General features: G+C 46.2%; 1 protein-coding gene across 3 annotated transcripts in view; it reads left to right on the forward strand.

Annotated features, from left to right (window-relative positions):
- Nucleotides 1-1076: 1076 nt before the first annotated feature.
- The window catches only part of ERCC3 (ERCC excision repair 3, TFIIH core complex helicase subunit), a 29054-nt gene continuing 6405 nt past the window's right edge, over nt 1077-23725 (forward strand). Inside the window, exons 1-12 of one of the 3 annotated variants that reach the window (XM_043894779.1) lie at nt 1077-1210; nt 1572-1777; nt 2404-2640; nt 4993-5042; nt 5466-5628; nt 5782-5946; nt 6363-6567; nt 7394-7708; nt 10680-10864; nt 12890-13092; nt 18193-18289; nt 19996-20112. In XM_043894779.1, the coding sequence (XP_043750714.1) occupies nt 1183-1210; nt 1572-1777; nt 2404-2640; nt 4993-5042; nt 5466-5628; nt 5782-5946; nt 6363-6567; nt 7394-7708; nt 10680-10864; nt 12890-13092; nt 18193-18289; nt 19996-20112 (1971 nt within the window). In that variant the 5' untranslated portion in view covers nt 1077-1182. Of the gene's footprint in view, nt 1211-1571; nt 1778-2403; nt 2641-4992; nt 5043-5465; nt 5629-5781; nt 5947-6362; nt 6568-7393; nt 7709-10679; nt 10865-12889; nt 13093-18192; nt 18290-19995; nt 20114-23725 lie in introns of all 3 variants that reach the window. The other 2 variants (XM_043894777.1, XM_043894778.1) reach the window with 2 other exon arrangements.

A 23725-nucleotide genomic window follows, 5' to 3' on the forward strand; every position in this document is an offset into this window, starting at 1 on the left:
ACTGGCAGGGGTGCCCAGCGCTGGCCAGCAGCAGGCTGGTACCAGGCTGGGTGCTGCTCAGTCACCCGTATTAAAAAAAAAAAAAATCTGTACCTTTCCTGAGGTACATCATTTTTACAGTTGCTCAGGTCAAAAACCTTGCAGTTTTCCTTTACTCCTCTCACTCTCCTTCCTGAGCTAGTCAGCAAATCGTGTGCTATCTTTAACATACATTCAGAATGGAACCACTGTTCATCACCTTTACCCTTTTCACCCTTATAAAGCCAGTGACTTCTCAACTGGAGCACTGCAGTAGCTGCCCTTGACTTCGTAAAATCCATCTTCAACAATGCAGCTAGTGCAGAGTGACCTTTTAATACTAAATCAGATTGTCATTTCTCTGCTCAAAAATTACCCAGTAGCTCCCTATAATAAAATCCAAAGCTTTTGCAATGACCTACAAGGCTCTATATTAGGTGTTCTCAAAGTCAAACATCTCATCTAGAGGGCAAGATTGTTGCCATGGCCTGCAGAATTTTATGATTCAGCTATTTTGTGTTTGTGCCTTTATAACTGATTTTAACTAGTTCCCATATGATGTCGATGAGCCAGGGGATCCCATTTTGAGAATCAGTTCTCTTCACGCACTATACTGTCTCCTGTCCCCCACCTCTCCTAGCCGTGGTTCTTCTCTAAAATGCCAAACCTGAGCGGGCCCCTAGGTCCACACTGTTCCTTTCTGGTATTCACGTAGGACATTGTCCACTTTCATGATCATTCACTCAATTAGCTTCAGAGAGGTACTCTAGCACCATCCATTCAGAATAGCACAAACTGTCATTCTCTTTTATTTCTCCTTAGGGCGCTCAACACATTTGTTTACTATCCACATTTTTCTGTTACAGAAGGCCAAGACCTTTTCTCTGTCCTGACCCACGGGCTAAAACAACAGTGTCTGGACGGTCATAACAAGTACTCAAAACATGTTTCACTGACTAGAAAGTGTCGAGAAAGCGCCTGCACCGGGAAACAGCCAGCGGATTGCATAGCGGCCAGGCTCAGCTACTCACACGGCGACCGAACGCCCGGCGGCGGAACTTCCTGGGCGGTGCCCGGGAGAGCTTCCGGTGTGAACAGGAAGTCCCTCCGAGAGCTGCCGCCGCGGTAGGCTAGGGGCGGCGGTAGGCTGCAGCGGGCGCAGTCATGGGCAAGAGAGACCGGGCCGACCGCGGTGAGACGTGGCGCTGGGGTGTTTCGGGGTTGCTTGCACCCACCGGCCCCCTCATCCTGTGTGGTTGCTGCTTAGGCCTTCTCAGAGGCGGTCGACCCCAGGGTCGCTCGCGGCCAGCGCATGCTGTCAGGACTGGCCGCTGGGTGGGGGTCGACCCCGACCTCCGGAGAGCCCTGCAACCGGGTTAGGTGGACAGCGTGAGGGAGAGGACTCCCGAGGTGCACAGTGGCTCCGGGCTAGGGGTGGTTGGCGCTGGAGAAGTCCAGTTGCAGCCAGGTCCCCCCGACCTGCGACTAGTCAGTGCGGGGGAGCCCAAGGCTTCTGCAGGACTCACTTCGTGTGTCCTTGTTAATATCTGCAGAGAAGAAGAAGTCCAAGAAGCGGCACTACGAGGATGAGGAAGACGATGAAGACGACGCTCCTGGGAACGACACCCAGGAAGCTGTTCCCTCCGCGGCCGGAAAGCAGGTGGATGAGTCTGGGACCAAAGTGGATGAGTATGGAGCCAAGGACTACAGGCTGCAGATGCCGCTGAAGGACGACCACACCTCTAGACCCCTCTGGGTGGTAAGCACACCCATAGCCAGTGGCCAAAAGTTGGTGGGGCCCAAGCAGAAATGCAGGATCGTGCGCTTCGGAGCCCAGTGAGAGCGAGCTTTCATAGGCACGGACTGAAACAGCCGAGATAGGAATGAGCATGTTTGCGTTCATGTGCTGGCTGGCCTTGGGCTTCCTTCCGCACTAACCCCTGCTTTTACTCATTCTCTCTCCAGTTCTGCCGCGTGATTGGAAATTACTTTCATCCATGGAATAGTGGCATTTATTGTGTAACGTTTTAATTCCTCTTTGAAAAAATTAATAAGACATATTTGCTAGGCAGCTTTTTTGCTCAACTTGAAGTAATTCATGTTCTCCATTCATTGGTCATCTAGCCAGAAAGATAGCCAGTAAGGTTGCTGGCTTTTCCTGTGAAGATTAGTGGGAGGCAGCTACTGACTTTGTCTTCTATTCTCTCTACTGCTTATATCTGATTAAAGTAGTACCAGGCCCTACAGTTGACTGAAGATGTGCTTACAAAAGTATCCCTGGTGTTGGTTTTCTGGGCAGCTTATCCTTTCTAGATAATGATGTGGGAAAGAATCTAATCATCCCATTAATTTCCTTGACTGTTGTGTCCATTTGGTGTTTCTCAGGCTCCTGATGGCCACATCTTTTTAGAAGCCTTCTCTCCAGTTTACAAATATGCTCAAGACTTCCTGGTGGCTATTGCAGAACCGGTGTGCCGACCAACCCATGTGCATGAGTACAAACTAACTGCCTACTCCCTATATGCAGCTGTCAGCGTCGGCCTGCAAACCAGTGACATCACTGAGTATCTCAGGAAGCTCAGCAAGACAGGAGTCCCAGATGGAATCATTCAGTTTATTAAGGCAAGTGGGGGCTAAGGCTGGCTCTTTTGCCCTCCTTCTTAATGTAGTAATGGTAGGGACAAGTGCTGTACATCGTTAGCTTGTGGCAGTCAAGAAAATGCCATTCAGACCCATTGTGGGGAGCAGAATCACCAATCACCCTGGCTGTTGCTCTTCTGGATCCAGCACTGTGTTTTGCTGAGGCTACACTTCCCATGAACTGCTTTTAGCCAGTGGGTACTAACAGAGTGGGTTTACTCATTCAGGCCCATTCTGGCCCGGGTTATTTGGGAATACAGCCCAAAGTGCAGGGTGTTAGAGACTGAATTGTGCCTCTTCCAGAATTCACGTCTTCAGGACCTAACCTGTAATATGATTTTATCTGGAGTAAGGAAATAATTAAAGTTAAATGTGGTTAAAAGGGTAGGGCCAGTAGGATTAGTGTCCTTATAGGAAAGGATACCAGAAGGCTTGTATGCTCTTTCTCTCTGCATTTGTACAAGGAGGAGGTAATGTGAGCCCAGAGTGAAAGGCAGCCCTCTGCAAACCAGGAAGAGAACCTTCACTGGAAAAGAAATTCCTGGCCTCATGGTCCTGGACTTCTAGAAAGAAGTTTCTGTTAGTTATACAACTCGGTCCAGGGTATACTGTAAGGTAACATGAGCAGACTAGTACAGATGACACACTTCACTTAAGTCTGACAGACACGAGACCACTAGTCAACAACTTCCGTTAGGAAAAGTCAAAAAGGACTTCATATGTGGAAGAGGAAAGAGTTCTCTGTGACGAGCACTTGAACATGCTTGGGTTCTGAGAGATGGTGGATACCATTCAGAAGAGATGGACAGTAGCTTTCATTGTCTTCTGCTGATCAATAGGCACTTGGATTCAGACCCCAGGTCTGGAGTGGCAGAAGATGAGTGAGTGCCACAGGCGTCCAGCACAGTAATGAAGCCAATCTCAGAGAAGCTGGTGGGAGCCCTGAAGAGAGTTCTCTTTTCTTGTGATGTGCAGGGGTACCTTGGGAGAAGGACTTGCATCTTGTAAAATGAGTCTGCTTCAGTTCCCTGGCTCTTCTCAGTCTTGGCTGGGAGCTGCCTGCAGGAATGTGGGTGGTGGTTAGTGCAGGGGTGGATTTAGAGGGCAGTAGTGGAGGCAGGCAGCAACTCAAGATCTGAGTTGCAAATTTCGTGGCCACCGCATTTTCTCTGTTCATTCTGTCCTAAAGATTGTTGGGAACTTGGGAGGATTTTCTGCCATTAAGAATCTTACATCTAGTTGAGGAAATAGGAATGTTGGCAAGGAGGCTGAAGGCTTTGGTGTAATTTTTGCAGCACACAGTTCCTGGACACATATTCTGCCAGCTTTGTGTTGGGGCTAGCGCTGGTACAGTGGGATGAATCTCTGGATTAGGATGGGGCCTCTCGAAGTGAAGAATAAAGAGAAAGGGAAAATAACAGAAAGATTTTAGGCAGCATTTTATAGGTTAAGGGATGTGCATCAGAATCAGCCAGACGAGAGGGACGTTTTGTTCTCAAAAAGTAGAAGCTGCACAGAGAGTCAGACGTGACTGAACTGGACTCGGCATGCACACAAAGACACCGAGAGGTGTGCAGTGAACAATTTATCTCCACTTACCACTTTCTGTAGTGTTTTTGTGTTTCATTCCTATCTTTTCTTGACTAGATCAACTACTGATTTAAGCTGTTTTCACTCCCGCACCCCGAATCCTGCATCATGGGGCATGTGGGATCTTAGCTCCCTGACCAGGACTTAAACCCTGGGCCCTCTGTAGCAAGAGCCTCCAGTTCTAACCATTGAACCACCGGAGAATTCCTGCTGTTTTCAATGAAAAAAAAATATTTCTATTGGATTTATTTTACTTGAAGTAGTTTTACCGTTTTTTTTTTTTTCTTCAAAATCATTTTTACACTTTTTAATTTCTGTCCTTCTGTTTCTTTTGGGTTTTTGTGGGTAGTGGTGTTTTTTAACCTGTAGCTTGAGTTAGATACTTAGTTCATTAATTTCTAGTCATCCTTATTAGTAGAAATATTTAGACATATGTATACCTGTGGCTGATTCATGTTGTTGTATGGCAGAAACCAACACAATATTGTAAAACACTTAATTTTTAATTAAAAATAAGTTAAAAATTTAACAAAAGTATTTAAAGCTTAAAAAAAAAATGTAGAAGCTAATGGAAAAAGTTCTGTTTAGACAGATCTACCCCTTTAGGATTGCACATTGGATTTTCCTAAAGTAAAATGAACCCTTCACTTGGTTGATAGGCAGTAAAATGCGTCCAGTAATGACTTGTTCTGAGTGAGCTGCATGTTGCTGATTTTGCCTGTCTGGTGTTGTCACTCCTTGCAGTTGTGTACTGTCAGCTACGGGAAAGTCAAGCTGGTCCTGAAGCACAACAGGTACGGGACTCTGTGACAGGCCCACCAGGGCGTTTTCGCCCTCTGCGTATCAGTGGCAGGAAGGTGACGTTTGTGGACTGTCTGCTCAGCACTAACACCTGCTCCCCAGAGTAAGGGGTGAAGGGAATGAGTGAAGCTCTGTGGCCAAAACCATTCATTCACTGACCACTGTATTCTCCTCGTCATGTGGTTGGGGTTCAGATCCCTGCTAGTTTGTCTTCAAAGTGGGGCTTTGCCAACAACCCTTCTGTGTTATATCCTGACCAGTAGCTCATCACTCAGCTTTGGCAAAGGGATGGGGAAGAGTGAATGTGGAGAGAAGCCGGAGGCCGCTATCCCCAGACCATCTTGTGAATGCTAAATGGGACTCTTCTGCAAATTCTGTCCTGGTCAGTAGGCTTCTGCTTCCCCCCCTTTTTATAGATACTTTGTGGAAAGTTCTCACCCTGACGTCATCCAGCATCTTCTCCAGGATCCTGTGATCCGCGAGTGCCGCCTGAGGAACTCTGAGGGGGAGGCCACAGAGCTCATCACCGAGACCTTCACAAGCAAGTCCGCTGTATGTGGGCTCCTGGGTCACCCTCGGGTGGGACACATTTAGGATTTCAGCTCTCAGGTGCTTTTAGTCCAGCATTGGCCACCTAGTAGTTCTGCAGTTTTCTTGCAACTTTTGACTGTTGCTTGGTAACAGTAGGGTTAAATGTTTTGTACAGGTCCAGATCCTGCCTTTCTCTTTCAGATTGCTAAGAGTGCTGAAGGTAGCGGTGGGCCCTCCACTTCCCGAGTGACAGATCCACAGGGTAAATCTGACATCCCTACAGACCTGTTTGATTTTTATGAGCAAATGGACAAGGATGAGGAGGAAGAAGAAGAGACACAGACAGTATCTTTTGAAGTTAAGCAGGTTAGTGAACATAACCCCTCCTGATTGCTTCTCTAAGCTGATGTCAGAAGCTGGCCTGGCCCCGAATGGACTGTCCATAGTTTGTGTGAGAGGAAGGAACCCCTGTCTGTCTCCACTGTGCTGCAGCATCATGCTTCCTGATGGAGTTATATCTGAGCGTCCCATTCTTCCGGCTGGTGGGTCTGTGAGAAATGGTGTCTGCGGGGCATTTTGGTAGCTGATTGGATTTAATTTTGTTCATTACCCTAGTTTGGGGTGCTTTTCTGTGCTTTAACCCAGTTGTTATCAAGCAAGATCTGAAATTGCAAAAGTCTAGGTAAACTTGTTTTTTTATTGTTAGGCATCTTAGGATATGTGTTGCTTCTGAGCACCCTCTGGAGTTAACAAGATTATAAAACCTTCATGCTCACTTTCAGGAAATGATTGAAGAACTCCAGAAACGGTGCATCCACCTGGAATACCCTCTGCTGGCAGAATACGACTTTCGGAATGATTCTGTCAACCCTGATATCAACATTGACTTGAAGCCCACAGCTGTCCTTAGACCTTACCAGGAGAAGAGCTTGCGGAAGATGTTTGGGAATGGGCGCGCACGCTCCGGGGTCATTGTCCTTCCTTGTGGTGAGTGACCGAGTGAAGGAGATGGGTAGGCTGCTCTGTCTGGATGTGTCCTGAGTCGTGTCTGGTCTGGCCTAGGTTCTTGGCCGGAAGTCATAGTAGACTCAGCTGGAGCCCTACCCCAGACTCTGGAAGGTGAACTCTCTCAGGAAGGGGCCTGCACCTTCATTTTTTTTTTTTTTAAGCCCCATGGGTTGCTTTGAAGCACATCCCTGGTTAAGGGAGAGTTGCTTTTTACAGGAACAGCTTGATTTTTAATCTTGATCTTCTAATGGTGGTTGGTGGTGAACTCAGAAGCCCCTGGAGTCTCACCTTCCTGTGTCTTTGCCAGTAGCAATGTTCACACTACCACATTCCTGAGTGCTCAGCCCAGTTTATTGTGTGATCACAGTAGCCGCCGTTCACTCAGTCCCTGCTGAGGTAGTCCATGTGTTGGGTACACTATACCCTAGCAGCACTGCTGTCCCAGGGTCTTGGGCAGGTTGCACCTTAGTTTAGTTTTCCCATCTTTAAAACGGCAGTAGTAGGAGTGTCTCTTACTCATAGTTTGTTTTGACAAATGTTGCTTTTTAAGATTTAAAGCATATATGGCGCTTTAACAGGACCTGGCACTTGTCTCTCAGTTTTCACATTTGTGTGTGAAGTGGGCATGCCTCCTTTTCTGTAAAGAACGAAACAGGTTTGGAGCCGAAAAAATGCCTCAACAGTGTCAGCTGTGTGGATCGTTATGAATAATTTGGGCCAGATTGGTGTGCCGATGAGTCTTTTTGTCTGTCCCTGTCCCTCATTTCAGCCCGGCTTGGGTGGGGTTGCCCTTGGTGTCTTGTAGGTGCTGGGAAGTCCCTGGTGGGTGTGACAGCCGCGTGTACCGTCAGGAAGCGCTGTCTGGTGCTGGGCAACTCGGCCGTGTCCGTGGAGCAGTGGAAAGCCCAGTTCAGGATGTGGTCCACCATCGACGACAGCCAGATCTGCCGCTTCACCTCCGACGCCAAGGACAAGCCCATCGGCTGCTCCATCGCCATCAGCACCTACTCGATGCTGGGCCACACCACCAAAAGGTCCTGGGAGGCCGAGCGGGTGATGGAGTGGCTCCGGACGCAGGAGTGGGGCCTCATGATCCTGGATGAGGTACACACCATCCCAGGTAGGCAGGCTGAGAGCTGGGATGCCTGCTCATCGTGTGGGCAGATTAATTTCCAGTTTTGGGGTTGAGAGAGGGGCTGCTGTGTAATACATCCGCCTTGCTAGAGAGACTTGCTTGGTGAAGCTTTCAGTTAAGTGATGAGTATGTGCGGCGTGGGGGTCAGTGGTGGGTGGGCGTACACACTGACAGTCTCCTTACACTGGCCCAGGGTCGTCATTTAGAAAGGGGTACTTTCTCTTTGTTTATGCACCTCAACTTATCCACTTATCCTTAACCCCTCCCCCCCTTTTTTTTACAGTCCCACAAAAACTATACTAGGAGCACAAAATAGTTCTTGCAATGTTTGTTTTGTTTGAAGACTAAAGTATTAATCCTTATTATGTTATAGAAGTTGTACTTGTTCAAGTATTGCAGGCAGTCCTTTTAATAGCCATATTATAATTTACGAGCCATAAATCCACCCATTGTAAGTATATGATTCAAGATTTTTAGTAATCTTGAATTTAGTAAGGCGTTTGTGCAACCGTCACCATGGTCCAGTTTTAGACCATCTCATACTCAGCGTCACTCTTTTCATCCTTAGCCCCAGGCAATCACTGAATTGTTTTCTGTTTCTGGATGCATGCCCTTCTGGAAATATATTAACAGAATCGTATCATATATATTTTCTTATATCTCACTTCCTTCACTTCACATAACAGTGTATCCACGCTGTGACATGTACTGATGATGTGTTCCCTTTATTACTGAGTAGCAGACCAGGCAAACCTTTCTTGATAAAACAAATCAGCAGTTCTGATCCACTGAGAAGTGGAAATTAGAGATGACTCTGAATTGAACGAAATCAGAGGCATTTTCTCATAGTGTTTTCAAAATATTGTGAAGATGGCCTTTCCATCTTATTGTTTTCTCTGTAACGAGAACTCCTCCAACCCCTCTGGATGTCTGAAGATGTCTGGAGATGTTCACAGCAAGCCAAGCAGGGATGCGGGTCTCTCGGTCAGAAGGAGGCAGTCCTGAGGTGGGGAAGTAGTACCTACATGGTCTGACCACCGTGCGGTTCTGTGGCTGGGGAGGGCATCGAGGGGACGAGCAGTCAAAACTGAGTTCAGAGAGGCCTTGGGGCCAATCTGGTTGGGCCTGAAGATAGACCTTCAGCTTGTATTCTGGGTGAGATGCCTTTTGAGAGATTTGAGCCAAGGGTGACGTGATCTGACTTAACGTTCTAAAAATTTCACCCCGGATGCTGTGCTGGGAGGAGACTGCGGGAAGCAAGGGTAGAGAGCATCTAGATACGCTCGTTTGTGGAATCCCAACACAGGGCTCGGAACCAGAAAGAATGAAGGTACGCTGATTCTGGTTATGCCTTGAAGATGAAGTGCACAGGTTAGATGTGGTTCTGAAAGAGAAATCAAGGATGACTGTCAGATTTTGGCTTGAGCCATCAGAAGAGAGGAGGGGATATTAGGTGGGGAAGGTGCTAGAAGGAGCAGGTTTGGAGAGAGGAGATTGGGAGTAGGCTATAGACATGTTAATTTGATTGCCTTTAGACAGTCAGGCAGTGGCAGAAAATGTTAGAAAACAGGCAAAAGACATGAATAGACTTCACCCAAAAGACACACCTATTAGAGTGGCTATGTATCTATAAAGTACCAAGTACTGACGAGTGCAGAGCATTCTGGAACTGTCACGCATGGCCAGAGGAATTGCAAAATGTACAGTCACCCTGGGGAGGTTTGGCAGTTTATTAGAAAATCACCGTATGAGCCAGCAGTCCCACCATGGGCATCTGTCCTGGAGAAATGAAAACTTAGGTTCACACAAAAACTTGTGCATGTTTATAACAGCCCTAGTTGTCATCTCCAAAAACCTATGAACCGTGGAAATGCCTGTCAGTGAGGGGCTGGATGGACAAGCTGGCACGTCATTTGATAGGATACTCCTCAGCCATGGAAGGGAAGCCCAGAGGCATCGTGCTAAGTGAAGTCAGCCAGTCCCAAGAGGCTGCAGAGTGCGTGATGCCTTCAGTAGAACATTGTTCTAGTGAGAGAGAACAGATCAGTGGTTGCTGGGGCGGGATGGGGGGTGTGACGAGGGAGAGCGTAGAGGAGCTTTCGGGGTTGTGGCCTGCTTGTAACCTGATCGAGGTGGTGGCCAGTCTGCCCCGTGTTAACATTTGTAAAACCACGCTCACTTGCCCACCCTCAGGAAAAGTTCAGTGTGCGGTGTACTAAGTCGTTTAGTCATGTCCGACTCTTTGCGACCCCATGGACTGTAGCCCGCCAGGCTCCTCTATCCATGGAATTCTCCCAGCAAGAATACTGGAGTGGGTTGCCATTTCCTCCTCCGGGGGATCTTCCTGACCCAGGGTTGGAATCTGGGAATCTTAGGCCTGCTGCATTGGCAGGCAGGTTCTTTACCACTAGTGCCACCTGGGAATCAAAAACGAGAAAAGAAAACAAAATCTTACAGAGAAGGTGGGTGTTTGGTCTGATGGATTGGAAATTAATAAAAAGAACCATTTTCTATAAATAACTTTGAAATTGCTTTGTAGCAGTTTAGTTGGAGGCTGTGTTTGAAGCGTTCGTTCTGATCAGCAGGCTTCAGGATGAACAAGTTCCTTGTGTGAGTCGGAGCTCAGTGGCGTTTTAATGTCCTGGATCGTGTTTCCAATTGCCGTTTATGCTCCTCCTGATAGCTCAGCTGTGTGAGGGGAGCACTGGGGCTCCCTGGCTTGGGGCTTCCTCTAAGTCATCTCCTCTGGTTCTCCTCTTCACCCTTCTTTGGAACAGGTCTGAAAGTGGAGTTGAAGCTTTCCCACCGAGTCTTTCTTGACTAGAGCCAGGGTTCTGTGATCCTGTGACCCAGGCGTTAGCCATGTAGTATCCTGGACCAGTGTTAGGTCAAAGCTGTCTTTGGTACTTAGAGCATTTCAGAAGTGATGGTGTGTGTGTGCCAATTGTTTCCCCAGCCAAAATGTTCCGACGGGTGCTCACCATTGTGCAGGCGCACTGCAAACTGGGTTTGACCGCAACCCTCGTCCGGGAAGACGACAAAATCGTCGACTTAAACTTTTTGATTGGGCCGAAGCTCTACGAGGCCAACTGGATGGAGCTGCAGAACAGTGGCTACATCGCCAAGGTCCAGTGTGCGGAGGTAGCTGTCCTCTTTCTCATGGTCCCTGGGGGCAGGGCGCTGGGAGGGCACTGTGTCAGGTCCATTCCTCACAGGCAGATCTGCGGGTCAGGACCTAAGCAGAGGTTCTGCCGCCTTGTGCGGTACCCTCAGCCCTCCTGTGGGGCAGGCAGTCTCCTGCCATCTCACACGTGTGAGGCAGCCGCCTGTCTAGGGGCACACAGGACGTGTCCAATCAGGAGCCTAATCCTGGCCTGCTTGGCTGCTCGTCCTCCCTTCTGGGCGTGAGCACCTCAGGGTGCTCCCGCCCGCTTTCACCCCAGAGGGATCCTTGGTTCCATGCGAACAGCCACCAGCCACCCCCAGTGCCAGAGTCTGTTGGTTTTGATGCCCACAGAAAGTACATGTGACCTTCAACATTCAATTTCCAAGAACACATTTTCCCAGTATTGTTCTGTGATGAATACCTGCACAGATATGTGTTAAAAATACATGTTCAAAAGAATAGCAACAGAAGGCCTTTCTGGCATTTTAAAATGACTGTCACTTAGTGGCTAGAGTAGGGTGGGCTGTGTCCTGAAAGGGCAGAGATGGGCCTCTTGGGTGAAGGTGAGTGTGAGGAAGCTGTGTGGGTGGCCTTGTTGTCGAGAAGCTTCCTCACCCTCTGCGTACATCTTCATAAAGAGCACCCAAGTCATGCACAGCAGTGCTGGAATCTTTGAGATGCCTGTTCCTGTCTAGTCACAGCTCCTCTCCCTCAGCCACTGTCTTGGAGCTTAGGCTTGTCATTTTCTTGCTTTTCTTTCTTATTTTACTTTCTATGTGCAATTCCCTAAACATTTGTTGTTTAGCTTTGCTTTTTAAAAATCTTTGTTTAGTTGCTAAGTTTTATGGGACTCTTTTGTGACCCCATGGACTGTAGCCCGTCAGGCTCCTCTGTTCATGGGATTTTCCAGGCAGGAATACTGGAGTGGGTTGCTGTTTCCTTTTCCAGGGGATCTTCTCGATCCAGGGATCGAACCCACATCTCCTGCATTGGCAGGCAGATTCTTTACCACTGTGCTACCTGGGAAGCCCCTTTAAAATCTTCATGTATATGCAAAAAGAATCAGGCGATATAATATATATATATATAAATGTTCTTGCATGATTTCTGATTTTTGCTTAGTATTCTTATTCCTTGTAATGCATTATTTTTGATGATTCTTATAGCTATAGTTCATTACTTTGAATTCCTCTGTAATATTCCACTGGACAATAGACCACAATTTGATAGCTGATGGAATATTACACAACAGTAAAAATAGTCTTTTCTAATGTTGACAGGGGCCTCCCTGTTGGCTCACTGGTAAAGAATCCGTCTGCCAGTTTAGGAGATGTGGGTTTAATCCCTGGGTGGGAAACATCCCCTGGAGAAGGAAATGGCAACCCACTCCAGCATTCTTGCCTGGGAAATCCCATGGACAGAGGAGCCTGATAGCTACAGTCCATGAGGTCGCAAAGGAATTGGTCAAGACTTAGTGATGTTGACTGACACTGGGGTTGCTAAGTTGCTTTCTTTCACAGCTTTATCAAGGTCTGGTTTATGTTCCATAACATTCACCTGTTGTAAGTAAATGGCGTTGATTTACAATTTTTGTGGTTTTAGTAAGTGCGGAGAGTTGTGCAGCTGTGGCCCCCAGTCCAGTTTTCGAGCATTTCCCCTACCCTCAAGAGTTCCCTTGTGTTACTGGGGTGTCATTGCGAGGCTGACCTGACACCCACAGCTGGCAAGCGTGTGTGCGGCTCTCTGTCCAGAGGCGGGCGGAGCAGGTCCACCACCGCTGTCGATACACTTTAAATCGTTGCTGCTAACATGTAAGAGGATCTTAGTTCAGCATTGGGTCTCAGGTTTTGTTTTGTACTGTGTGTGTTTACAGTAGTTTTGAGATGTAATTCACATGCCATTGGTTTTGTCTTGGTTTGTTTTAAAGCTGACTTGCCAAAGTTTTCAGTTGTGTGGTACTTAAACTTGCATACTGACCCCTGATTCTTACCATTTCACAGGTTTGGTGCCCAATGTCTCCTGAGTTCTACCGGGAGTACGTGGCAATCAAAACCAAGAAACGGATCTTGCTGTACACCATGAATCCCAACAAATTCAGAGCTTGCCAGTTTCTGATCAAGTTTCATGAAAGGAGGAATGACAAGATTATTGTCTTTGCTGACAACGTGTTTGCTCTGAAGGAGTATGCCATTCGACTGAACAAGTAAGAATTGAAACGTTAGAGTTGGCCTCAAAAGCCCGTTTATCTTCCCCATGTGAGAGTGCAGAAGGTGACTTTTTTTCTCGAAGCTCTGAGGAACTTGTTAGTATCTGAAGGTCTAGTTTTATGTTCCCAGGGACCACATGAGACAGAGGAGCAGTGGTCAGAGTCAGAGGTCGGTGTGTATAGAAGAGAGGGCCTGGTCACTGTGAGCCAAGAGAGCAAGTGCTGCTTTGGGGCTGGGCTCCGAAGGTGGGCACTATTTGGCATCTGGAGTTTCAGGTTGAGTGGCACTGTGATTGGAGATGAGATCAGACGATATGGACTAGGGGCCGGGAGGGCAAGGCAGACTGACCCAGCATCCCAGGTATGGCCCAGCATCTAGAAAGAGCTTCTTAGGAAACACCCAGCAGAGTCCTTGTTACAGCCTCACCCAGATACTACTGAAAATTTGAAAATTTCCTGCCAAGGAGAGAGGAAGAGGCCTGTGCTTCTTTACAGTGATACAGGGCTTCAGGTGCTGTGAGTGTCGCAGAAGACAAGGTCCTTGGGCCTGAATTTTTATGTCGGTGCGGAGGGTGGATACAGACAGCTGCTCTTCATCACCTCGGCCACAAGAGATGATTGTATTAGTCTCATGTTACAGATGAGAAAACTGGGACACAGACTGAGTTTCTCAAATTTCTAAAACTGTACCTTATTGTAATGTAGGAAATATTTTGTTTTATCAAAGTAACATAGGCCGTTAAGAAAACTAGCAGTTCCTTGCACCTGTCTTCCTAGTCAAAATTCCTTGTTCCCCAAAGATGGATACTTTCAACTCTTTTCTCTATCTACCTTCATATTTCTAAGTAATAATTTGTATAGCAATTTCTTGATGATTAATTATTGAAATTGCCTATTAATTTCCTACCATGGGAGTGGTGGATTTAGCCTTCTTACATATGTCGTTGCATCCTCTCCCCCCACTCCATCCCCACAATATGTTTGGGACTAAGTTAGTTTCAATGTTACATTTTTACCTTTTTTTTATTAGTTCTATTTTTTTTTAATTTTTTTTTTTATCATAGGATAATTGCTTTACAGAATTTAACTGTTTTCTGTCAAACACTAACATGAATCAGCCATAGGTGTACATAAATCCCCTCCCTTCTGAACCTCCCTCCCATCTCCCGCCCCGTCCCACCCCTCCAGGTTGGTACAGAGCTCCTCTTTGAGTTTCCTGAGCCACACAGCACATTCCCGTTGGCTATCTATTTTACGTATGGTGATGTAAGTTTCCATGTTACTCCTTCCACACATCCCACCCTCTCCTCCCCTCTCCCCACGTCCATAAGTCCATTCTCTATGTGTGTTTCTCCATTGCTGCCCCGTAAATAAATTCTTCAGAACCATTTTTCTAGCTTCCATGTTTGTGTGTTAGAATACGATATTTGTGCTCGCTTCGGCAGCACATATACTAGAATACGATATTTATCTTTCTCTTTCTGACTCACTTCAGTCTAGGTTCATCCACCTCGTCAGAACTGACTCAAATGCGTTCCTTCTTATGGCTGAGTAATATTCCATTGTGTGTATGTACCACAACTTTATCCATTCATGTGTTGATGGATCTTTAGATTGCTTCCATGTTCTAACTGATGTCAATGTTACATTATTTTGACTGTGTAAGTATTGTTCAAGCCAAGGCAGGCAGCGTACTGTGATTACAGTTTTTATTAACATTTTGTTTTTTCCTAGATTTAATAGTTGCCTTGTCATTACTTTTGCTTGGTTTTCTATGTAATTACTAAGTTACAGACTTGGTAATTTTCAGACTCCTCATAAAATTCCCTCTCAGAAGGGTCAGATCTTTCTCTGGTCGGATCCCTTCAAATGCTTCATCTTCCTGTCTTGCTCTGGTCTGCTTGCTCTCTAGGACTTGAGATGCTGCCTGTTACCTTTGGGCATGCCTCTGATAACATCCTGTGAATTCCTTGTACCTCTTCCCTGTGTTGAAGCCCATGTTGCCACATCTCAAGTCTCCTCTTTCTTGGTCACTCATTTTTGTGGAGTGTATCCTTTAGTAGATTTCTGAGAGAAGGTATGTAGAGGAAAATTTCATAAGAATTTGCTTGCAGATGTCATTATTCACTCTCACACTTGGTGAGTAGTTTGATGGGGCCTCAGAATGTCAGGTAAGGCTGTTTTCTCGGCTTCCAGTGCAGCTGCTTGCAAGCCTGCTTGATGCTCTTCTGACTCCTCTCTGTATGTGATCTGTTGTGGTGATCATGGGTTTTCCTTCTCTCAAGAGGGTTTTAGAATCTTTTTTTCATTTTTGGAAGTTTCAAAACAGTGTGACTAGTGTGATCTTTTTTTCTTTCCTTACGATATATGCAGTAGACACTTTTCAATCTGAAAACTCATGTCCTTCAATTCAAAGAAGTTCTGTTTTTTCTTTGTTACTCATCTTCTCTGTTTTTTCTTCTCTTTTTTTTTTTTGAGGGGTGAGAGGGCCGTGCTGTGTGGCATGTGGGATTTTAGTTCCCCAACCAAGGATCAAACCCATGCCCCCTACATTGGAGTCTTAACCACTGAACTGCCAGGGAAGTTCCTTTTCTCTCTTTTTGAATTCCTGCTGGTCAGGTGTTAGATCTTCTCCAGTTCCTCCCCACCCCGCCCTGCCTGTTTTTGGTCGTGCCATGTAGCTTATCCTTGACCAGGGATGGAACCCAGGCTAAGGCAGTGGAAACACTGAGTCCTAACCACTGGACCCCTAGGGAGCTCCCATTTTCTCTTATTTTTTATCCCTTTGTCTACTAACTCTGTTGAAGCTTTTGTTAATTTCCAAGAGTTCTTTATTGTCCACTGTTCTTGTTTTTTTGAGTAAGTATGGTGTCTTCTCTGTGGCTATTAAAGCTTTTGAAGCTTTCTTCTATTCCCCACACCATCTCTCTTTCCTTCAAGTGTCTTGTTTCAGCTCTGTCTTTCGAGCCCATCTTGTGATTTTTGGTGATCTTTGGCTCTGTTTTCTTATTTAAGGGTGAGTCACTAAAAAGCTGGTTGACCTTTCTGTACAGCTTGGTGGATTTGCCAGCCTCTGGACCTCTCCATGATCAGGCATGGGCCTGGCCAGGTTGTCAAGAAGTTGCCAGATGTCAGTATCTCAGGGTCCTTTGTTTTGGGCTGGAAAGTTTCTCCAGAGAGAAATCTTACCGTTTCCTAGATACCAGCCTGTGGCCAGGAAGGGAATGGGGAATCCCTGTCTTTCTTCAGTTTTACTCTTGCTTTACCCTCAGCTCTGCCTGAAGGCAAAGGGTCTCCCTGAGTGTGTTCAGAATCTAGAAAGTACATCTCCAGTTTCCTGCCGGGTAGGCAGAGGCCTGCTTGGCAGCGGGAGTTGGGATCTGACACTGTTCCTTACACATGTAGTCTGTCAGTCTTCCCATCTGTAATCCCACCCTAACGCCTACTTTCTGAGGCAACTGGTGATTCGATCTTGAGCCCTTTTGTGTTCTGTAAGACTGGCTTGTTCTATGTCAGCCCGCCTTTTCTGCCGGCCTGGGCTTCTGCTTTCTGTGTTCTACCCTTTTGCTCTACTATCTCTTAGAGTTACCACCACCTACCTCAGGATTCTTAGATCTAGTAGGTATTCAACAAATGTTAGGTCCTTTTCCTGGAGGATGGTCACCCTTCTGTTTCATTTCCTATATGAGGGAACCTTCCCCATGGCTCAGACAGTAAAGAATCTGCCTGTAATGCAGGAGACCCAGGTTTGATTCCTGGGTCGGGAAGATCCCCTGGAGAAGGGAATGGCTACCTACTCCAGTATTCTTGCCTGGAGAATCCCATGAACAGAGAAGCCTGGCAGGCCACAGTCCATGGGGTCGCAAAGAGCTGGACACGACTGAGCGACTGACACTTTGACTCAGAGACTGAGGGCTTGCCACTATATGAGTTGTTTTTTCTGATGATGATCAAGGAGAAAAAGAGCCACCTAAAAACCTAGATATCAAGAGACAGACTGTTCTGAAGAGTGCAGATTCCCACCCTTTTTCATAGCATGAACACCCAGAAAATAATAGATTTGTAGGGTTCTCCAAACACTCTGGTAAGCCATGCTTGCAGGATTGGGGACGCATCCAGCTGTCCCAGGCCTTGCCCAGCTTCCCCACAGGCCAGGGGGCTGCTCTCTCGGTATACCTGTTACCAGTTTATAGCACAGTGTTAGGAAGTGTGTGTGAAATACCAAAAGCAGTGCTTCCTAGGCCTTCCAGGGAGCTGGTGGGCCTGAATGGTGGGACAGCCACTTGAGTTCAGCGTCCTCTGGCTCCCAACCTCAGGTGTAAGTTGGGAACATGCAGCCCACCTTGTACAGATCTGAGGAATACTGGCAGGTATGGATTTTCCCCAAAACACGGAGCCCACCTCTGTTTGGTGTGGGCGGGCCCTGCGTACTCGCTTGCTGTCCTCATTGTCCTTGTCATTGCCATCATCGCTCTGACTGTCATTACTGCCCCTGTGGAAGCTACAAAAACCACGTCATTATAGGAAAAGTAGAGGAATGGCACTGCCAGATGCCAAGAGGTGATAACCAGCGAGGTTGTCAGAAAGGGTTGTGCCCTGTGGTAGCTGGAAACTAGTGAGAAGTGCTTTGAACGTAGCATTACAGGGAGTCATGGGAAGTTCTGGGAGGGGTTCTGTTCTCCTTTCTTGGAGAATGCGTTTCATTTGGAAATGGTTCCTTCTAGGTTTTTGTTTGCAAATAGCAGTGTTTTCTTTTTTTCCTGCTGTGCTTCATGGAATCCAGGGGATTCTCCTTGTATAGACACTAAGTTTAGAGTGAGAGATGCGGGAGGAGGAAGGAGCACAGTCCAAAACCAAAAGAATAAAGGGAGAATCCTGAAGAGAATGGTGACCTGCACGTTGGCTCAGAGGGGAAGGGGTGGCGGCAGTGGGGGCATGTTTTTCATGGGTCTCTTCCTGATTTTCTTCCATGACAGAGGTCTTCCTGGGAGGGGGAAATCTTGCGAGAGCTCCCTTTCCCTCCGACATGCTTTCAGGATAGCCAAGGAGCAAGGAGTGCTTCTGTGGTCTTCCCAACATAGATTTGTTCTTCTCTAGACCCTATATCTATGGTCCTACGTCCCAGGGAGAAAGGATGCAGATTCTCCAGAATTTCAAGCATAACCCCAAAATCAACACCATCTTCATATCCAAGGTCAGTGTGGCATGCGGCAACCCCGGGGCCTGGGGGCAGCTGGGTGATCTCTGGGCAGTACATTGGGGTTTGTTGAAGGAACATCACACATCCGTTTTCATTCCCGTGTATTCAGTGTCTAGGGACATGGGAATGTTGTTTGGCAGGAAGTAGAAGCAGCAGATGTAGAGTTTTAGTGTATATAGTCTACATTCCTAATTCAAGGAGTATGCACTCTAACAAGTCCTTTTGTATGACTTAAGCTTTTTCTACCTCTTTTTGGGATACAGGAATTTTAAGTTGTATTTTTTTCGTATAAAGGGGAAAGTTCACTAAATACTCTGACAAAGGGAGGTGTGGATGAGGTTCTCTTTGTGGGGTTGGAGATTCCTGGGGGTCGTGGGCAACCTTTGTCCTAGCTTCTGTGTGCCTTGGGGGTGAGTGGTGAATGTAAGCACGGTACAAGGTCATGTAGGCCCAGCTTGGTGATGGTTTTAATTTGTAGTTAGAAGTGGTAGCCTGACAGTTTAGAATAGTCGTTTAGACCAGAGAAGCCCCCTCCTTTAAAGCGCCTTCCCTATAGAGAACTCAAGGTCTTTGTTTTTGATAAGCACAAGTTACTCGGCATTTCCCTGAAGCATTGGGTCTACAGTGGTGGGGAGCCTTGGCATTCTCCTGCTAAATGCCTTGGAAAGGTTGAGGGTGTCAGGCAGTAGGAGGAAGACACACTGCTGCCGACCATAGCCAGGATCTTTCCCCTTTAGAAACCCTGCTGAGTGGAAGGGAGGAGGAAATTTCATGTCAGCCAACTTGGTGATCCAACCAGTCCATCCTAAAGGAGATCAGTCCTGGGTGTTCATTGGAAGGACTGTTGTTGAAGCTGAAGCTCCAATACTTTGGCCACCTGATATGAAGAGCTGACTCATTTGAAAAGGCCCTGATGCTGGGAAAGATTGAGGGCAGGAGGAGAAGGGGACGATAGAGGATGAGATGGTTGGATGGCATCACCAACACAATGGACATGGGTTTGGGTGGACTCCGGGAGTTGGTGACGGACAGCGAGGCCTGCCTGCTGCCATTCATGGGGTCACAAAGAGTCGGACATGCCTGAGCAACTGAACTGACTGAACTGACTTAGATTAGAATGACCCAGAGCCCCAAAGAAATGAGATTTACCTATAAAGTGATCATAGATGAATCAGTAAGTACCAAGCTTTGATTTCTGTGTCTGGAGACCTTGATGGTTGGACGTTCCTCGGTCCCCCAAGCTAGGGCAGCTACCCTGAGCCAGAATCCAGCCCACTGCAGGCAGGGGCCCCTACCAGGTCACGTGTCCAGCTTGTGCTGTTGGCCTCAGTGCCCTCGAGTTCAGATTGTGGATGGTTTTGTGCAGACCTAGTTCTGTTGCAAAAAATGAAAAGCATCACTCAGAGTGTTGATCGGGCCCTCTTGTCTCTGGGCCTTAGCAGCTCGCACTAGGATTGCTGCTGAGACAGATGGTTAGGACCTGGGTCCTGACAGCTTCTGTAAGACACCTTTCAGGAAGCACACTAGGTCCTAGAGACCTGCTTGCGTCTGAGGGCCCCTGGTATAGACTGAGATGATAGTGATTGTTTTATCTAAATTATCTACAGAGCTTATTTAAATTTGAGGCTAGTTGAATTTTTTTTCCTCTTTGTCTCACATATAAAAACCTTCCCAAGCTCACAGCTGTCTCATTTCTGCAGGTGGGTGACACATCATTCGATTTGCCAGAAGCAAATGTTCTCATTCAGATTTCCTCTCATGGCGGCTCCCGGCGGCAGGAGGCCCAGAGGCTAGGGCGAGTGCTCCGAGCAAAAAAAGGTACCTTCTCCAGGGCTCTCTTCCACCGACTTCTGTGCCGTGCCTGTGTGTTCGTGAGGATGAGCTTGTGCTCCTGGGTTAGGCAGACTCTAAAGGGGGCGGGGTGTAGGGGTTCCAAAGCAAGGAGCAGGGTCTCCTTGGCATTGTTATTTCTGAGGTGTTGGGAGTGAGTATCTGGATGTTTTCCATGGCAGCTGTCTGCGACTCATGGTCTGAGCTGAGCGCTTATGTTCGTGGAAAAGGGAGCTGGGGGGCAGTGCTGAATTGTGTGGTTGTGGGTGGAGAAAGCAGCACTTTGGCTGCTAGGGGATGGCCACGAGGGGATGTATGGAGCTGGAAGGTGTCCTCCGAACCCTCGAGTTTAAGAGCATGGGGAGAGCTTGGCAGGAGCAGCCACAGGGTGGCTACCTTGCTCATAACCTGTGAAGAATGGTCCCCTGAGTGGCAGCTAATAGAAGCTCAGCAAATGAGGAAGCAAGAGGCATGGAGTTTCTGCTTGGTAATTGCAGTAAAGAGGCCTAGACCCCCATCATGGGCAGAGTAGAGACCAATATTGCTGTCTTCCTCCAGCATCCTCCTAAGGCCACATAGATCCTACAAGAATGACACAGGCCTTGTCCTCAAGGGAGTCACACTCATCTCAGGAAGAGCTTGGACTGTTAGGATTTTTGAAAATGATAAGATTGATGAGCATGTGTTAACATTATACTGCATTTGAGTATATTTAGGAGGCAGCTAATTGATTGTGACTAAAATGGAGACAGGGCAAGTTGTAGGAATAGCAAACGTGGACTTGGGCACCAGACCAACTGTGTGACCTTGGATAAGTAATTTGACCCTCTCAGCAAAGCAAATTGGTTTCTCATCCAAAGCAGGATTGACTCTGAATCTTTCAGGGCTATTATGAGGAATTCTACATTACAGAATACAGTGGTGGTTGTTGTTTAGTTACTGAGTTGTGTCTGACTCTTTTGTGACCCCATGTACTATAGCCCTCCAGGCTCCTCTGTCTGTGGGATTTTCCAGGCAAGAATACTGGAGTGGATTGCCATTTCCTTCTCCAGGGGATCTTCCTGACCCAAGGATCGAACCAGTCTCCTATATTGCTGGTGGATTCTTTACTGCTGAGCCACCAGGGAGGCCCCCAGAATATAGTAGACTCTTGGATAAGTCTGACTCATATATGTGAAAATGACTCTTTAACTTACTCGTTACTCTTCATCACACACAAACAAATCTAATTTGAACAGCTCTTTGATTTTGTTTGTTAAAGTACTGTTTGACTCATTTTACAAAGCTAGTATTACCCTGATAACAAAACTAGAAAAGTTCATTATAGAAAAGGACAGGCCAAATAGCCTATGAATACAGATGTAAAAATCCTCAAAAAAATACTAGCAAATGAAATTCAGCCCCACATTAAAAGGATCGTTCGCCATGATCAAGTGGGATTTATCCCTGGGATGCAAACATACACAACATACACAAATCAATAAATGTGATACCTCACACTGTAGAATTAAGGGGAAAAATTCATATGATCATTTCAGTAGATGGAGAAGAAGCTTTTGAAAAAAGTCAGCATCTGTGTGTAATAAAAACTCTTAACAGATTAGATGTAGGAGGAACGGGTGTGCACGCTCAGTCTCTCGGTCCTGTCCGACTCCCGGGGCCCCGCCAGGCTGCAGTCCACCAGGCTCCTCTGTTGGTGGAATTCTCCAGGCAAGAACACTGGAGTGGTTGCCATTTCCTCCTCCAGAGGGTCTTCCCGACCCAGGGATCAAACCCATGTCTCCTGTGTCTACTGCATTGACAGGTGGATTCTTTACCACTGAGCCAGCTGGGAATCCCATAGGAGGAAAGTACCTCAGCATGATAAAGGCTACATATGATAGGCCCACAGCTGACATCACTCTTCACAATGAAAAGTTTGAAAGGTTTTCCTCTGAGATCAGGAGGAAGACAAGGACACCCACTGTCATCTGTTCATTATACTGGAAGTCTTAACCAAAGCAGTTAGGTATGAAAAAGATATAAAAGGCATCAGAATTGAAGAAGAAGTAGTAAAATTTTCTCTATTTGCATGTGACATGATTTTATAGGTAGAAAACCCTAAACACTTTACCAGAAGACTGTTAGATATATTCAGCAAATTCAGTAAAGTTACTGGATACAAAGTTAACATTCAAAAATCAGTAGCATTTCTGTACACTAATGACAAATTGTCTAAAGGGAAAAAATAAAATTATTCCATTTACAAGAGCATCGAAAACAACAAAATATTTAGAAGTAAATGTAACCTAGGAGGTGAAAGAGCTGCAAGACACTGAAGAAAGAAATGGAAGAAAATACAAATGAACAGAAAGTATCCTTTGTTCCTGGATTGGAAGAATTAATGTTGTTAGATCTGTATTACCCAAAGCCATCTTTAGATTGAGTGCAATCCCTATTAAGTCTTCACTGGCATTTTTAAAGAAGTAAAAATAATAGTCCTAAAATTTATATGGTACCACAGAAGACCCTAAAGAGCCAGAGTAGTTCTGAGAATGAGCAAAGCAAGAGGCATCACACTTCTGATTTTAAGTTATTTAATAAAGCTTTGGCTATCCAAAGAGTATGTTACTGGTATAAAAAGAGATTATAGACCAGTGGAACAGAATCCAAAGCCCAGAAATGAACCCATGCAAGAGAGCTGAGACTATCCAGTGGAGTGAAAGACAGTGTCTTTAATAAATGGTGTTGGGAAAATTGGATATCCACATATAAAGAATGAAACTCAACCCCTATCTTTCACCACTAGCAAAAATCCTCTCAAGATGAATTAAAGACTTAAGTGCAAGACTGGAAACCATGAAACTCCTAAAGGAAAACAGGAAAAAGATGCTCCCTTGACGTGAATCTTGGCAATGTTTTTTTGACTGCCAAGTCAATAGTTGTCTACATGAAACTAAAAAGCATCTTCACAGCAAAAGAAATAGTCAACAAAATGAAAAGGCAGGGACTTCCTGGTGGTCCAGTGGTTAAGACTCTGCCTTCCAATCAGGGGCTGTGAATTTGATCCCTGCTCGGGACTAAGGTCCTATATGCTGTAGGACAACTAAACCCATGTGCCACAACGGAAAGATCGAGCATGCCACAGTGAAGACCCTGCATGTCTCAACTAAGACCTGATGCAGCCAAGTAAATATTTTTTAAAAAATAATGAAAAAGCAATGTATGGAATGGGAGAAAATATGTGCAAATCGTGTATCTAATAAGGAGTTAATATCCAGTATATAAAGGCTTCATACAACCCAATAGCAAAAAGACCCAAATAATTCAATTAAAACCTGGGCAAAAGACCTGAATAGACAGTTTTCCAAAGAAGATATACAAATATCCAGCAGGTATATGAAAAGGTGCTTATCATCACTAATTATTAGGGAAGTGCAAATCAACACCATGAGATCACTTCACACCTGTTAGAATGTTATCAAAAAGTCAGTAGTTAACATTTGTTAATTGCCAAGGATGTAGAGGAATGGGAACCATTGTGCGCTGTTGGGAATGTAAATTGGTACAGCCGTTGTGGAAAACAGTATGACTGTCCCTTAAACAATTAAAGATAGAGTT

Source organism: Cervus elaphus, chromosome 33 (genome assembly GCF_910594005.1).
Source record: "Cervus elaphus chromosome 33, mCerEla1.1, whole genome shotgun sequence".
In the NCBI taxonomy this organism is placed as follows: domain Eukaryota; kingdom Metazoa; phylum Chordata; class Mammalia; order Artiodactyla; family Cervidae; genus Cervus; species Cervus elaphus.